Raw genomic sequence first — 18,309 nt, 5'->3', positions numbered from 1 at the left:
AAAAACCTGTACCCTCAGACTTCAGAAATGTAGGAAAAGCTTAGGGCCACTCACCTGGAAGGCTGTCCTTAGGGAGACCGGCCTGACTCTTTTACCTAAAAATGTATTCCAGGCACGAAACACTGGCTATCTAAAATTTAGACCAATGATTTCCTTTTAAATAGTTCTCCAAACCATCCAATCTTAAAAGGAACACAATTGAGCTAAAAACAACTAAAAGTAGAACCACTCTGACTAAACAATCTTTAAAATGGTTATCATCTGTCCATATTTTGATGTAAATTGCTGTTAAAAGTTTTCTTTAAATGCCAGGCTTTGTTTAGTTACAAAGAAAACTGACTGGGGGGGGGGGGGGGCGGGGGAGAGAATAGTTGCCTTTTCTCCCAGCGTTTTGAAGAATTTCAGAGATATCAAAATAACTCAACTGTGAATAGTCCTATATGCATCACCTAGACTCTACAACGGACACCTGCTGTTACTGTAAGACCTAGCAACCTACCTAGCCATCTGTGTCCATCCATCTTATCTTCCTACGTTCCAAGGTTCTGAAAACTCCTGAACACCTCATCATGTATACCAACTTGAGTTCAATAGTATCTGCTTACTGAGAACAGAATCAAATGTTATTTCAGGATACGTGGTCCTGAATACAGCATGAAGCATTACAGAAATAGAAAAGGTCTCTGGGATGCGGCTCCAGAATAAACGGCTGTGTGCAAGAATGGTACCCTGCAAAGGCTGTGGCATCCTTTAGACCAGGAACTCGGAGGCCTGCTGGCAGACCAGTCTCCATGGGTCCTGGTATTTCTGCAGCTTGGCCAGTGCAGGCCCTGGGGGCTTTCACACAGTCAGTCTTTCCAAGGATGTACACCAGAGACAACAGCCCTGGAAGACAGTTCCTCCTCCTGGAGAGAGCAGGCTTCTCTACTATCCAGCATGATAAAACTCAGGTCTTCCTCTGGAAAAAGGTCAGGCAGGTTTCTGTGCAGCCCATCCTGAAAGATTCAGGGCCCTAGGCTCAAAGTTTCCCAGCTATGACACAAAGCCACCACGTGGGCAGCACCCGCCTACACTGAAGCCCTGTGTGTCACCCCGTGGAATGAAGGGCAAAGGAAACCAACACAGCTATGAAGACGCTGCCTGTAGTGCCCTGACCATCACACACCATGGTCTCTAAACCCAGGGGTCCCATGCCTTCCACAGCACCCACAACACCGAAGCAGACTCAACGTCCTGAAGTGATCACAGCAGCTTTCACAATCTAGCCTTTACTGGACACTCACCAAGTATCAAGAACTCTGCATGAATTATGTCATCTAACCCTAATAACAAGCCATGAGGCTGATACTTTTATTACTTATTATTCTCACTTTACAGATGAGTCAACTGTGACTCAGTATAAGAACACTTGTCCAAGGTCAGACAAGCACAGAACCGTGCAAGTGGGAAGTCAAAGCAGGTTTGTCTCCAGGGCCTGAATTCTCATAAATTCTCTATAGATTCTATGTGAACTACCTGGCTGTATTTATTTCCTAATTCATAAGCCATTCTAGGTTGACTTCTGCAGCATTAAGGCATGAAACTGCAGTCAAATCAGTAATACAGGAAAAAGATTTTTAATGGTTACTGTATTTCCCTTGGTTCCACAGGAAAAACATTTCCAGAAATGTTTCCACCAAGAAAACAGTTTTTCTCTTTTATACCAAAGAATGCCCTAACACATAAAGCTACCTAACTTTATTTACCTTTACTCCATTTCCCCCCAAACATACTGAAATATCAGACCTGAGAGAATGTGAGCTCCGTGAAGACTGGTCTCATGTACAGCTTGCCCCCAGCTGCTAGGACAATCCCTGGCACAGCAGGTACTAAATAAATGTCATCATAGAAGCATTCGTGTAAAAACAAACAGAGGACCACTTCAGGAAACAAAATGAATCAATTCAAGATGGTTTATAGTTATTAAAATACTAAACATACCTTTTTATAAGGTTTCATTACTACAAAAGTATGGACGCGAGATTAATACAAAAGCCAAACTTCACTATTTTATTTAAACATACCACCCTTATGGCAGAAAGTGAAGAACTAAAGAGCCTCTTGATGAAAGTGAAAGAGGAGAGTGAAAAAGTTGGCTTAAAACTCAACATTCAGAAAAGTAAGATCATGGCATCTGGTCCCATCACTTCATGGCAAATAGATGGGGAAACAATGGAAACGGTGAGAGACTTTATTTTCTTGGGCTCCAAAATCACTGCAGATGGTGACTGCAGCCATGAAATTAAAAGACCCTTGCTCCTTGGAAGAAAAGCTATGACCAACCTAAACAGCATATTAAAAAGCAGAGACATTACTTTGCCAACAAAGGTCCGTCTAGGCAAAGCTATGGTTTTTCCAGCAGTCATGTATGCATATAAGTTGGACTATAAAGAAAGCTGAGGGCCGAAGAATTGATGCTTTTGAACTGTGGTGTTGGAGAAGACTCTTGAGAGTCCCCTGGATTGCAAGGAGATCCAACCAGTCAATCCCAAAGGAAATCAGTCCTGAATATTCACTGGAAGGACTGATGCTGAAGCTAAAACTCCAATACTTTGGGCCACCTGATGGGAAGAACCGACTCATTGGAAAAGACCCTGATGCTGGGAAAGACTGAAAGCAGGAGCAGAAGGGGACAACAGAGGATGAGATGGTTGGATAGAATCACCGACTCAACGGACATGAGTTTGAGTAAGCTCCAGGAGTTGGTGATGGACAGGGAGGCCTGGCGTGCTGCAGTCCCATGGGGTCACAAAGAGTCGGACACAATTGAGCGACTGAACTGAACTATTTCTTTGATTTGAACTATATTTTTGATTTCGTAAACTGTTTCACTGCCCTCGTTTATCCATATTACATAATCAGCAAAAAAACCTCAGAATTCATCATGAAAAATCTCCAAAATCCACTTAAGGTAGTAGTGTGTGGTCATTTCTAGGGGCTTGGAGTCAGGGTTACAAGTGACCAGCAGGCAGGAACCATGTCCTTTCTTTACCTGGCAGCGCTTTCAGTTAACTTAGCAGTGTTCTGAGCACACAGTCAAGTACTCACCCATCATCTGCCAGTGAAGAAGCATGGGCACCATGCAGTCAAAGCACTGACTCTCATCCTCCCTGTGGGAGGCGGGGCTGTGGGCGGTGTGCCCTTGAGCAAATCTTGTCACTTCTCCAGCACAGCCTAACCCCTACTCCAGCTTAGCAGGCAAAACCAGCTCCAATTCCTAAACTCCTCTCAGTCCTAAAACTACATGACATTTGGGAACAACTTTACTGCCTTAATTAGAAAACACCTACTACTCCAGGGAAGCAGGGCAGATAATCCAATCTCAGATGATCACGGCCTTACTGACATTCAGCATAAAGCTACTAAACATTTTAGGAGTACTCTTTCTGACCTTCTGATGCACAGACTGCTCACTCTGACCTAAACAATCTTTGTGACAGAGAATACACAACTGCACTGTATTCACCAAGAAATGAAACAATTTGATTTGTAACATTTTTATATAAATTTTATGTTCTTCCACTGTGCAACATTATAAAGAAAAATCGTATGTACACACACATAAAATTTAATGCTTGCAATTAAAATTAAACATTAAATGTGGAGGCTGCTTAAGTGAACACCTTCATTAAAAGAGAAATAAGTGCTTCATATCTGAAGAGTTTAGACTACTTTTTAAAACCTAGGTTGGCAGGATAGGAAAGAATAAAAGAGAAATGGATACTTTGGGGAGAACTTGAAATAAATGTTTGAGCACCACTTATAAATCTAAAGCTCTTGTTAGACTAGAAGCAAAATAGTTATCAAAAAATTATCAACAATACTATAAATTTTACGGAGAAGGCAATGGCACCCCACTCCAGTACTCTTGCCTGGAAAATCGCATGGACAGAGGAGCCTGGTAGGCTGCAGTCCATGGGGTCGCTAAGAGTCAGACGTGACTCAGAGACTTCACCTTCATGCATTGGAGAAGGAAATGGCAACGCACTCCAGTGTTCTTGCCTGGAGAATCCCAGGGACGGGGGAGCCTGGTGGGCTGCCGTCTATGGGTCACACAGAGTCGGACACGACTGAAGCGACTTAGCAGCAGCAGCAACAGGTGTTATAGGTGGTAGGATTGAGAATTTGCTTTATACTGTTCTATACTTTCTCAACTTTCGACATCAAGCACTGATTTTACAATCAGAAGGGATTTTTAAACATGGATTCATATTAGCTTAATTTATTCATAAAAGCTTTTATTTTTAAAGTCAGGGTGGGGGTACTGAGAAGATACAAAAAAGCTATCTTTGGAAGATGTGGTTATTGAGATGTTTGGCAGTGGGAACCATACTCAGAAAACAAAACCAAGGAATTCATCTTCCCCTATAAGCTATAAAAGTAAAATTTGTTCATAGAGAAAACAAACAGAAAACACACACTGTGATGCAAAGGTACTCTATCCCTTCAAAGGTGTACCAGTCACTCCAATTTATGTCAGATTATCCAAGCACCAAAATAAAATACATGTGTATAAATATATATATATGGAAATATATAGCTACAAAATAAAAGGCTGTCAAAATGTAGCCCATAAGAAACCTGTCAAATTATACTGCAAACTAGTACTTTAAAGTCCTCTCATATTAACACTGCCTGGAAACTCCCATGGATGGAGGAGCCTGGTGGGCTGCAGTCCATGGGGTCACTAAGAGTCAGACACGACAGAGCAACTTCACTTTCACTTTTCACTTTCATGCATTGGAGAAGGAAATGGCAACCCACTCCAGTGTTCTTGCGTGGAGAATCCCAGGGACGGCAGAGCCTGGTGGGCTGCTCTCTATGGGGTAGCACAGAGTTGGACACGACTGATGTGACTTAGCAGCATATTAATAATTCTTTAACATATCTATTTTTTAAAATGGCAACTGAAATCAATCATATCCTTTAAAAGTTGAAATACAAATAACTAAACATCTCATTAATTTAAACATGAATTTTGAAAACAGTACCAAATGTTGGCAGTAACTCTACCACAGTTAACATCCCAAATGCCAGAGAAAAGCAGCTAAGCAAACTACAGCATATTAATAACACAGCATCAAAGATGGCAGCTATAAAAATTTAAGACGTTGGTGGAGATTATTTTTGTAAACTGAAACATGTCACAGTCATCAAGTTGAACATATTCTCTTAAGTTTTGTAGTCTAATTTTATTTAAGCAAGGAGTTTTACTAGGAAGAATACAATCACATTAAGAGTTGATTCTAAAGATCCACTCAATCTATGGCACAGGAAATGAAGTACAGCTGGCCTCACAAAAGGCTACTTTCAAGAGAAACTGCCACCTGGATCCACAAGCTCTCTGTCATCTGCTCTCCCCTTCCTCTCAGCTAGCTGCTTCTGCTTGCACAGGGCCCACTGCAGCCACTGTCTCCAACCCTCTGCGACCTCAAAAGTCTTTCAAGAGGAGACATCAAAACATTGACTGTCAGCCATCCATACATACACGGTCCAGCCTGGGGGAGATGCCCACCACAAGACCAATGAGTCCAGTAGTCTGGACACAGAGGGAGGGCTCCTGTGAGCGTCCACACTGCTCTTAAATACAGTCTGTGTGGGCAAGGCCGATTCTCTGAGTAACAAACACCCTCGACAATCTACCATGCTTCTCACCAGGGACCACCAACTGATGCTGACAGTAGGAGTTCAATTTGTCAGCTGTCACAGGACACTGTGATTTATAATCATAAGGACACTTATGATTTATAAATTAGATCCACTTTCAAACAAACATGGTTTTCTACTTGTCTTCATATGCCTTAATTTTAACTGTTACTGGATGGTTACAGATTTGTTTTCTACTGACCTTACATAGGCACCTCATTGTAGGACAATTGAAACTTTTGATACAATCTCCCAAAGTATCAAGTCTAATAACAAAATAATTTTTTCTCTTACTATGAAGAGCATTGAATGTTCATGCAGAAATCTTGAAAAACACAGAAAAGTAAAAACAAAAGCATCCTAAAGTAGACCTAAGGACTGCTGACGTCCTTTTCTTTCTGATCTTTTTCCTCACACACGTTACCATAAATACACTCATATTTACGAAACTTCTCATGGGCGGGATAAGGCTGTCATCACCAATCAACTTATCACTAGAAAGGGGACAAGCAGCCATTATCACCTGATGTGACACAATTCTATCTATGAAGTATCTGTACCAAAAAAATACTGAAACCTGAATCTTTAAGCCCTTAAATCCAACTCCAAACTTACACGAAATACATACCAGAAATATCACAAGTCTGGGACACTCCACTGGACAACGACGGGGTCTTTTCAACAAGTGAATGGTGCGATAAAAAGCAGGTGGACGAGGCATTGCCAAAGATTAGGACAACCTGACACCCAGCAACCAAAAATCAGCACTATGGGAAGATTTCAACAGACCAAACATCAGATTACTGAAAAATTACTTTTGGTTTTATGAAGTGACAATGGTGTCATGATTATGTAAAGAAAAAGCCTCTTTTTTCTTATTAGAAATGAAAGCTCAAATATTCAGGCTTGAGATGTTATGATAGCCAGAATTTGTTTAAAATACTGCAGTAATCCTACTCTCCCCAAAACAGTAAAATACTAATAATCATTAAACTTACAATTATATGAAGCTATTAAAGAGTACAGAAGTTCATTAAGTTATAGAAAGTTTTTTATGAATGTTTTTAAAGTTTTCATAAGGAATTTTAGAGTAATCTGAGTCATATTTTAGGCATAATAAACCCAGTAAACAAGCATTTGCAAAAATAACTGACCCTCCCTTTACATTTAATTTTTTTTAATCAAGAAATTTTCTTTAGTGGTCACACAATATTACATTTTGTGGTCTGTAAAGTTTAATAAACTGGTGAATATTATGTTCTTTTAAACCAATTTTTTATTAAGGAAAGCAAGATCCATGCTATATTAACTACTATATCCTCTGAAAGACAGGAGTTCACTGCAGGGTCAGTAAAGATAACAGAAGCAGCAAGACAAAGAGTTAGCAAGCCCCTCTGAAAGCAATGATAAAGGGGTCCTTGCTACAAGACTTGCCTCACAGCTCATCTCCACATGGTTAAGGAACAGGTAATTATTACAATATAGAAAACAACAACAAAATTACCAATACTAACAATCACAAAATACCAAACTCAGAAGAACCTCATCAAGGTCTCCCAATTCTTATGTTCTTCCATTTCATAGAATTGTGTTTCCGTTTTGCACTCAACCATCCTATGCATTCACAAACCTTTACAGCCAGACCACCACCGAGAAATCACCCACCCCTGCTTCTCTGCTTCTCACTTCACAAATGAAAAAAGCGAAGCACAGTAGTCAGCTCTTAACAAAATACCCTCTTCTGGAACTACAAAGCTCTGAAAACACTACCTGCAAAGGCAGACGAAGCATCTACTGAAAGACGCAAGGCTAAAACCATGACAATTAGAGGACAGAGGGATGGTCTGAGTCTTATTAACGCGATCAACACTGACTGGGCAATCACCCAGGCCAGATCTTGTTATCACGGATATAAAAATAAATGGGCATATCCTCAAGCGCTTCACAAACAGCTTGTGAGAGAAAAGTATGTAAACATCAGTACTGTGCCATGTGGTGAGTGCGGTAATTGCCAGTGAGCAGCACCGAGGACAGGGTCAAGAAAACGGCAGTGGCCCGGGGCCTGGAGAGCCAGAGACAGCACCGGAGGTAGGGCTCCTGCAGGGGAGACAGCCCTCCGGACAGGAGGTGATGACATTCGGAATCGAGCATGCAGAGGCCTGCAGCACTGACGGCGTCTGGAGAAACCGCTGCATGCAAGCAAAGCTACAGCAGAGGTGAACTGAAGAGGCAGGCGCGGATCTGGGCTCCAGTAAGTGCGTAACAGGAAAATGCTACAGGTTCTTCAACCAGGGAGGCAATAGGATCTGGTGTGCGCTTTTCACAGGGTAGTTCTTTCAGCATCCGTGAGGACAACAGGCTGGAGGAAGTGGGACACAAGGAGAAAGGGACCAGCCTGCTGACCGGTAGAGGAAAGAGAATCACCTGAAGCAAAGAAACGAGCCAAGTCCAGATCCCTCCCGAGTCAGGCACGTGGACCCCAAATGCCCATGGGTTCCCTCCTTAAGTCCAGCTGGAGGACCTAAATGCAGCTACCCTATCTGAGGAGGTCAGGACCTTCCCGCAGGTGCTCTCCCAGGCCCCTGAATGCTGCCAGCATCTGCCAGCTCCCCTCTCCAGCTGTGCAGCCAGAGACCGCAGCGCTGTCCGGACACTCTCCCGCCGTGCACACACCCAACAGACCCCCTCAAACGTCTCACCATCCCCACCACTGCCCCTCCAGCAGTCAGCACCTGCATGGACGGCAGCCACAGCATGGGTCATCTCTCGCTCCCTCCAACACAAGTCCACACTATGACCAGATTACAACACTCCTGTCAACACAAACGTGGTGTCAGCCCACTACCTCCACACCTCTGCCTTCTCCCCACTGAAGATCAACAGTGGGTCAAGATAAAAACAGAACTGCTAAGCCAACACCCATGCATCCTGGCTGACCCAGCGACTGGGGTACTGACCCCGCAGCCTTGTAAACACAGGAGAGGTTATTTAACACATCGAACACCACACCCTCCTGCCTCAGAACCCTTGCACCTGCCGCTCCAGGAGTGTACTCCTTTCCTCTTCACCCAGATAACTTCCACTCACTCTTGGAATCTTAGTCAACCTGTAGCAGCCTTCCTCGACCACATCAAAAACCCCTATTTCACGTTCTCACAGCACCACAGACTCTTCAAAGCTAATTTGTCTTCTGATGATCTGATTAGCTTCTACCGCTCCCATGACCATCACCTCATAAAAATAAAGATTCTTTTACTCAAAACTGTAGTTCCAACACTTATTCAGTGTGCATCACATATAGTAGAAACTCAATTCTTTCTTATATAGCTGAATGAATTAAAGCAAATGAATTGAGAAACTGAGCTGCATTTAAAAGGAGAGATTCAAAAGTTATCTCTGGGATGCAAAAATACAGACTTTAATTTTTAGATGTGCACAGCATTTCTGGAATGAGTAATCAAGATGCCACAAAAAAGAAATTAACAACATAGGAAAAGGAGTAGGCGTGCACATAAAAAGCCCAGTTCAGGATACGCAGAGTTTGAGATATCTGTGCATGTGTGCTGAGTCGAGGCCTACTCATTGTGACCCCATGGACTGCAGCCCGCCAGGCTCCTCTGTCCATGAATTTCCCAGGAAAGAATACTGGAGTGGTTGCCATTTCCTTTTCCAGGGAACCTGCGACCCAGGGATCGAACCCAGGTCTCCCTCATTGCAGGCGAATTTTTTATCACTGAGCCACCACCTGTACTGTGCTTAGTCACTCAGTCGTGTCTGACTCTTTGTGACCTCATGGGCTGTAGCCTGCCAAGTTCCTCTATCCATGGGGATTCTCCAGGCAAGAACACTGGAGTGGGTACCCTATCCCTTCTCCAGGGGACCGTCCCAAACCAGGAATCGAACCAAAGTCTCCTGCATTGCAGGCAGTTTCTTTACCAGGTGAACTACCAAGGAGCCACCTGCTGCTGCTAAGTCACTTCAGTCATGTCCGACTCTGTGTGACCCCATAGACAGCAGCCCACCAGGCTCCCCTGTCCCTGGGATTCTCCACACAGGAACACTGGAGTGGGTTGCCATTTCCTTCTCCAATGCATGAAAGTGAAAAGTGAAAGTGAAGTCACTCAGTCGTGTCCGACTCTTCACGACCCCATGGACTGCAGCCTACCAGGCTCCTCCATCCATGGGATTTGCCACGCAAGAGGACTGGAGTGGGGTGCCATTGCCTTCTCCAAGGGAACCACCTGCTGCTGCTGCTGCTGCTGTCGCTTCAGTCGTGTCCGACTCTGTGCGACCCCACAGACGGCAGCCCATCAGGGTCCCCCGTCCCTGGGATTCTCCAGGCAAGAACACTGGAGGGGGTTGCCATTTCCTTCTCCAATGCATGAAAGTGAAAAGTGAAAGTGAAGTCACTCAGTCGTGTCCGACTCTTCACGACCCCATGGACTGCAGCCTACCAGGCTCCTCCATCCATGGGATTTTCCAGGCAAGAAAGAGGACTGGAGTGGGGTGCCACTGCCTTCTCCAGGGAGCCACCTGAGCAACATTCAAATCCAGGATAGTCAAGAAGTAATCAGTATGTGGTAAAGAACCCATCTGCCAACGCAGGAGACAGAAAAGAGGCAGAGGCTCAACCCCTGGGTTGGGGAGATCTCCTGGAGGGGAACATGGCGACCCACTCCAGCATTCTTGCCTAGACAATTCCATGGACAGAGGAGTGTGGTGGGCTACAGTCCATAAGGTCGCAAAGAGTCAGACATGACTGAGGCAACTTAGCATGCATGCACCCCATCAGTATGGACTCCAAAGCGGATGGCGACATGAGGAACTTCCCAACCTAGGATCAAACCCATGCCCCCTGCAGTCAAAGCACAGTCTTAACCACTGTACCACTGAGCAATCCCCCAAAGCTGATTTTAACTCTGAACTCAACACAGATTTGGGTGTACAGCAATGTGTGAAAAGAGCATGGAGGAGACAGAGAAGCCCTCAAAACAAGGGAGACTGAACAAGGGAAGTTCAGAGTGAGATAAAATTGAAACCAAATCAGAATCTCAAAAACACGAGCATTTAAGAAAAAGGAGGTAACAAATCAGACAGCAAAGATGAAGGCTGGAGAACAACTGTGTCACAGGAGTCAGAAGAATCGAGTTATTAAAAAGCGAGCTGTCAACACTGGGAAGTGCCAAAGACACGTCCAGGGAGACAGAAAGCACCGTGGTCACCACAGTGGCCATCAGAAGAGACCCGGAACTCCTACTGCTTTTCCAAGAAGCCTGACCACAAAGGAAACAAAGCCCAGGAGACATGAGAGCCTCAGGGAGCTGGGAGTCAAGGAAGTACAATATCTTGCTGGTTTGTTTGTTTTTAAAAGGGAAGACTTAGGTTTATGTGTTCTTATGTTTAAAGGAAACGTTGACAGAGAAAATACCTGCTGAAACAGGGTCTGAGTCATAAGCCATCTCTACCTTAACCAGCAAAACCAGCAGAACCAACAAGCTTGGACATGAGAAGGGCTCTGCCTTCTCAGGGAAGTGTGGACGTGTGCCGACGAACAGGTGCTACAAGAGGGGACAGCACATCCCAGAGGGCGTGTATGCCGCACTTAAAAGAGTTACGCTCTCACCCAGAGGGCAGTCAAGAGCTCCCTGAAAACGGTTAAGGAAGATATGACACCCATGTCCAGGGTGTGGGGAAACAGGCCAGGGGTCTGATGTAGCCGCTGTGAAACGAGAGTGAGTGGAGACGCCTGCAACGGTGCCACACACCCTCCAGGAGGAGGCTTGTTCCCCATCCTCCCTTGGGTCTCTTCTTCCTGATGTGCTGCTATCCAAAGATGCTTTGTCTGAACATCACTGGTCCCTGGTCGCTCAGAGCGCTTAGTTTTCTTTACTGATGCTATTACTACGGGCCACCTTCAACACAATGATTTTGGTCTATTTTCCTTTCTCCGATCATGGCCAGTAAGAATATATTCACAACTTATTTCAGCACTTTCTAAACTTTCTTCTCCAAACTTCCCTCCAAAATGAACAGGCTGGAAAAATAAAATGTTGTATAATACAAAGGAAAAAATTTTACAAGAGTAAATAAACACTTTAAAGACCCCCCCAAAAAAAGTCTCACATGTAATGCAAAATTTCACACCTGAATTCTATGTCAAATTACTGCCAAAGCTTAAAAAACAGAATTTTAAAATATCTACATCTTTTTCTTTACTAATGCAACAAAAAAACTACTTCAGAGTTCATGACATTATAAAAGTACTTTCATATAAACAATTGTATAAAACAAACTAGAATAAAATATTAATGTAGGAAATGTATTAAACTGTTATTTGCTTCTCCAAAATTGTGCAAAGTGCCAATAATTCATAGCAAGATGACTTTATTATGCATGTAACAGAAAAATGCACCATACAATCTCAAAATGATTAAATGATTCATTCTTGGAGAAACTATCTTAATCAAATGTAAAGTTAAAATAATTCAAATAAATCTACCAGAAGATGACATTTTGCAAAAATATCCTTAAACAGACTTCAACTAAAAACTGCAGATGATTTAAAGTAGAGTTGAAAGATTTTTTTCACACCATCATCAAAATTAGCATGAAGAGAATTGCTGATTTCAAATGAGTCTCCTCACTTAATGCTGAACTGGTCTTTGGAATACCGAGGTTTCCATCAACAACTTATTTACCTCTGACTAAAAGAGTAACTTTTAAGAAGGAAGGAATCAAATGACACCAAATGTAGCCTCCCAATTCGTCCTACCCGCTCTACTTTCCCAATCCTCCCCATTCCGTACTCTTAAACAGAAGCACACAGCACACCCTGGGTACCTAAGCACAAGCCAAACTTTTCTCACATCAGGAAAGGAGCAAAGCATTCCCATGACCTGCGCTCCCGCTTCCCCAATTGAAAGCAAGCCAATAAAAGTGTCGGAGAAGACTCTTCAGAGTCCCTTGGACTTCAAGCAGATCAAACCAGTCAATCCTAAAGAAAATCAACCCTGAATATCCATTGGAAGGACTGATGTTGATGCTGAAGCTCCAACACTTTGGCCACCTGATGCGAAGAGCCAACTCACTGGAAAAGATTCTGATGTTGGGAAAAACTGAAGGCAAAAAGAAGGGGATGGCAGAGGATGAGATGGTTAAATAGCATCACCCAACAATGGACATGAATCTGAGCAAATTCTGGGAGACAGTGCAGGACACTGGAGCCTGATGTGCTACAGTACAGTCCATGGGGGTCACAGTCATACAGGACTTGGCGACTGAACAACTCCTCCTAAAACAAGTGGGGAGGAAGGAAGAAGGGGCTTCTTTCCTCATACTTGCTTTGCCTCTGTTACAGCATCTGCAGGCCTCTTCCATCTGGGAGTTCAAGCACTAAGAAAAACATGTTTTACTCCTTAAACTACAAACTGTGGTTCTTTTCTCCACCTTGCTTAGCACTGAATCCCCAAATACAAGCTGATGTTTGCTGAGTAAATTACTCATTGTTGAATACTCTTCATCAAATATAGAGATGGTACAAAGCTTTCAATAGTGTTCGCTAAGTAAATGGCCCAGTTGAATATGTGTCCCTAATAAACTTTTCCATGAAATCCTTTTTTTAAAAATGTCAACTAATGTCCAAACTTTAATAGGCCTTGTGAATTACTTTCATCCATAACACAAGAATCTGTTCTGTAATCATAGCTAGTTAATTCTTCAATACCTAAAATAAGCATCTGGCAAGTCTTTGGGTTGGGGTTTTGGTTGTTCCTTTAACTTGCCTCTTTGCTATTATTAGCCTCTTACTACTCAAACGGTAAAGAATCCAAAGAAGATTTCGCCGGTAAAAAATCCACCTGCAATTCAAGAGACTTAAGAAACGGAGATTTGATTCCTGGGTGGGGAAGATCCCCTGGAGAAGGAAATGACAACCCACGCCAGTATTCCTGCCTGGAGAATCCCATGGACAGACGAGCCTGGCAGGCAACAGTCCATGGAGTCAGCAAAGAGACGGAGACGACTGAGCCAGTAAGCATGTCATTGAAACGTACCGACTTCTCTAAGTTTCTTCTTAGAAACTTAGAGATCTCTGTGAACACTTCTTGACCTAAAACTAGTTTTAACGGCGTCCAGGTCCCTAATGGCAACACACACAGATTAACGAGAAAACTTCCTCTGTAAAATCAGCCTCCCCTAAAATAAGTGCAAAACACCTAAACTCTCAGAAGAACTACCTACCATAAAGGTTTACATTAAATTCTTCTATTCTCAGATAAGAGCTACAGAGTTAGGTAGTACCTGAACTTTGGTATTCATGATTCCCCTAGGTGTTTTATTAACCCCCCTTTCAGCGAAAACTATGTAAACTCACGTTACGCCCATAAACTTGCTACAATAAAATGCACTTAAGAAGCCTCGCTAAATATTTCATGGAGTCGTCTTAAAACCGAATTCTCACCTAACACGCGGCTCACTGACATTTCCATTCAAAGAAACTCGCAAATGCACTGAAGAGCTTGCAAAATACAGGTTTTATACACAACTCCTCTCATAGCGGCAGAATACATCTTAAAGCTCTTAAACTATTTAAAACGTGTCCTACGGAAACCAAGGTGTTTTCTTTCGCACTCCATTTCTTTCGGTTTGATTCTCTAAAGCACTGGAGCGGCCTCACAGTCCCAAGCCCGTGTGCTCGTGGGGCCCCCGGAATGAAGGACGAGTCACGGGCTCCGCAAGCTCCCCGCGCCCGCAGCATCCCCAGCAAGAACCGCCTGAGTCGCTCCCGCGGCCCCCGGGTCCCCGCGCAGGTGACGCCCCGCGCAGGTGTCGCCCGGCGCGGAGGACGTCCAGCCGCCTCCGGCCCGCTGACGCAAAGCCCGGCCCGCGCCCGCGCCAGACCGACGACCGCCCTGCCTGCCCTGCCTGCCCCGCGTCCCCGGCAAGCCGCCCACGCCCGGACCCCGCCCCGGCCCGCGGGCCAAGGACAAGGCCGCCGCCGCAGCGAGGCGCCCGCGGGCCGCAAGATGGCGGCGGGAGGCGGGAGGGGCGCGCGCGCCCGCGCGGGCGGGGCCGGACCGGGCGCGGGCGGCGGGGGAGGGGGCCCACCGGGCGCGGCCGCCACCCACTGCCCGCCGCTCCCGCAGGCCGCCCCTGCCAACCTTTGAATTTGAGGTCTGTGGGCGGGTCGAGGACTAGGATCTGCTCGTGCTTCGCCATGGTCCCGGAGGCGGACGCCATCGGAGACAGCGCAGAGCGGGGGCGCGCCCGCGGCGGGTCGCTAGCTGCGGGCGGGGGGCGGCGACGGCGCGGGTCGGCCCGGCTCGACGCAGGGCCAGCGCTCGGCTCCCGAACCCGACACCCGCCGCTCTGTCGGCGACTCGCTGGGCCGCTCGCCGGTCCGCAGCTCCGGGTCTCACAACTGACTCAACCCCACACCAGCCGCCGCGGCCACGCGCACTGCGATCCTCGGCACCCCACGTGACGCTTCTGCGTGCCTACGTGCGCGCCCCGGCGGCCGCGAGGCCTCGCGCCCGGCCCGCCCTCCACGCCGTCAGGCGCGACCGGCTGCTGCGCCTGCGTGTCCCTGGCCCGCCGCGCTCTGAGCCTAGCCCAGCTGTCAAGGGAGCGGGCGTGGACGGGGCGGAGCTCAGCTCCCTGGCACTGACGCGGCGCGCACCGCAGAGCGGGAGGGCGCAGTCCTCGGTCATGTTCAGCTGCAGTTACGAGACTGGACTGGAAAACCCGCTAAGGTAGCCCATCGCCATCTCCCAAGCGGGAATGCCAAATAGCCGAAGTAGGAGCGAACAGGCTCGTGGACTACAACTCCCAACATGCTCCGCGCGGGGCGGGGTCTCCAGCCGGACCGGTCCTCTTGCGGCGCTGCGTGGTGCTTGCTGGGAGTTGTAGTAGCGGCTGAGCGCGGGCGGGAAGAAGGGGCGGTTGGAGGCTGGGGTGAGGCTTGCCAACTCTCATTTCGGTTCCCAAAGGATGTCTCATATGCCCTGAAAAAAGAAAAACAACTTTTGGAGACTGCCCCGAGGTTCCCCGGTTAGAAGTATAGAGGCTTCCCAGAGGAGAACATGCCAGGATCTGTTAGTATGCTCCCTCCTTAATTCTATCCATCCCTCCGTCGGTACAGCTGTGGTTCTCCAGTCCAAGCTCTCCAGCTTCCCGAATTCTCTTCTGGGATGCAAAAGCCCTTGAGGAAACACACCTCCTCTGTCGAGGACGCGTCGTTGGGGACCTGATGAGGCAAGCGTTATCAAACTGGAAATAAAAGTCAGAGTCTACAGCGTTTGTTCCTCTGTCTCTTGCTCAGTTTTGATTGATAACGATGAGCCCAAACCAAAACAGTTGTCACGTTCACATGTTGGCAGCGAATTCCATCTGCAGTATTAAGAGAGCCTGTAGTAAACTAAGCTGAAGGAGAAAAAATGCCAACAGCAGAGTTGCTGACCAGTCTTTAACGGATCTCCAGGGTAGTCGGGGACAGGAACATGTAACAAACGAGTGTGCTGTAAATCAGCCGTCATGGTGCTGCTGGAATTCAAATCCCTGGGAAGCACCGCGTAACAACGCTCAAATTGATGCTGCCGCGGTGGAGGAGGAGCCCAGTTGCTCTAGAAAACAAACCAGACAAATGGGACAGTGGCCTAGCCGTGGACACAGAGTCCACGTCCTCACTGCAGTACAGGCATCGGAACCCACTTGGGAACAGCTCTCCGGAGTAGCTAACCTAGCATGCGCACAAGGCTGTAGGCTGTGCCCAAGGAGAGCAGTGTAGCTTCAGCAGGATGCCAGAGCTTAATTTGTTGGAAATGCGTGCGTCCTCAGTCCTGTCGACTCCCTGCGACCCCATGGACTGTAGCCCGCCAAGCCGCTCTGTCCAGGGGATTCTCCAGGCAAGAATACTGGAGTGGGTTGTCATTTTCTTCTCCAGGGGGGTCTTCTGGACCCAGGGATGGAAACCATGTCACCTGCCTTGGCAGGCAGATTCTTTACCACGGAGCCAATTGTTTGAAAAGCATCTTCTAAATTTACCTATCCTTTGATTTTCTGCTATTCACAAAATTATTTTGAAATTTCAATTCTCTTTAAAGGAAAATACAGAAAATCTGTTCAAGAGGCTTTAAGATTTAAAAACAAAATAGTTGAAGTTGACAATCTCCCCATGGTATGTGGTACCATATATGTTTAGTCGTGAACTGACGACCTTTAAGCTATCACAAAGTCAAGTTCCTTTTCAGCTTGTTGCAGAACTCTAATCCATGGGTAAGTTAGCCTGGCCAACTGGCCCCTCCATGACTAGGTGAACACTTGTCTCCCAGCAAGCTGACTGGGAACCCCCGGTAGCAGACCCAGCAGGCTGAGGGCTTTGCCTGTTTCCCTGCTGTGGGGCAGGTTGGCCTATTCACCACAAATTCAGGAGGAAGCCGGAAATGGATATATTGCAGTTTCCACATCTGTATCATTCAGAAACTTCTGCCTATTTGAGTTATCACCTCTGCAATCAACTGATTTTCTCTTTGCAGTATAGCTTCAAAAATGGAATAGAGTCTAAACCCAAAAGAATCTACATATCTGGTGGTCTAAGAATACATGAAACTTCTTTGGAAGAATTCTTCTATTACTATTTTAGAGCACTGCACTGTGAATGACTCAGAGTCCCCCTGAATCACCTACCCCTCATTCAACAGTGCACTGTTTAAGTGCTTTGTGCTTTGTTTTCATTTTTTAGTTTTTTTATGCCACATGGTGTGTGGGATCTTAGTTCCCTGACCAGAGATTGAACCACACCGCCTGCATTGGAAGCACACAGTCTTAACCACTGGACCACCAGAGAAGTCTTGTTTGTGCTTTGGTGTTTTTAAATACCTTTCTTCTTACACTTCGAAGAACTTTACAAACATCACTCGCTACTCAGAACAACCTCATAACAGTTGGCAAGTGTTACTTTTGTTGTTAAATATGGAAATGAAAACATAGGTGAGAGCATCTCATGTCAGTTAATAGACCCACACTGGAGGGGAGGAATTGCCCAGTTTTCTCTTCTGTGCATTTTCGCTCTTCGCAAAGCCACAATAAAATGACATTCGAAAGTGATTAAGGCAACAACTGTTTTAAGTGTAACTGACTTATATTGTTTCTACATTGACACACAGCTTCCCAAAGATCCCTTAAGATAATAACCAAAGATATACTCAAGCATATTCTTTAACTCCCAAGTTTTCAGGTGTCCAAGAGGTACAAAGTCCTCGAATATTACTTCAACCCACTTGAATCATGAGTAATACTCATCTTTGTACAGATTATCTCTTAGGAGTTTGGCAAGAATTTAAAAAAAAAAAAAAACACCAATTTCCAGTACAAATGATAACAAAGTACAATTGTCTTCTCCATCTTTAAATATGTTAACCTTTACTATAGAGATGCTGTATAATTATGAATTTATGGACAATTCTCTGCATAATTTATTTCAGTAAACATTTAAATGAGCATATCTTCAACAGATACTGAGGCAGTAAAGTGTATAGAGTACAGGCTGGGTTCAAGTACCGTTGTCTGCTGTGTGGTCATAGCAACTGCCTTCACCTCTCTGTGCCTATTCTACATTTGTAAGTTGGA

General features: G+C 45.5%; 1 protein-coding gene across 4 annotated transcripts in view; it reads right to left on the bottom strand.

Moving 5' to 3' along the window:
* The window catches only part of VAPA (VAMP associated protein A), a 38,493-nt gene extending 23,350 nt beyond the window's left edge, over nt 1–15,143 (bottom strand). For 2 of the 4 annotated variants that reach the window (XM_086373199.1, XM_086373201.1), the window contains exon 1: nt 14,844–15,143. In XM_086373199.1, the coding sequence (XP_086229325.1) occupies nt 14,844–14,922 (79 nt within the window). In that variant the 5' untranslated portion in view covers nt 14,923–15,143. Of the gene's footprint in view, nt 1–14,143; nt 14,626–14,843 lie in introns of those variants that run through there. The other 2 variants (XM_086373202.1, XM_086373200.1) reach the window with 2 other exon arrangements.
* Nucleotides 15,144–18,309: the final 3,166 nt, after the last annotated feature.

This window comes from Bos grunniens, chromosome 24, assembly GCF_055505025.1.
Source record: "Bos grunniens cultivar Pamir isolate PY7600 chromosome 24, Bosgru_T2T1.0, whole genome shotgun sequence".
Classification (NCBI taxonomy): domain Eukaryota; kingdom Metazoa; phylum Chordata; class Mammalia; order Artiodactyla; family Bovidae; genus Bos; species Bos grunniens.
Note: the sequence above shows the minus strand (reverse complement) of the source record. Positions and strands in the feature narration are given on the sequence as shown.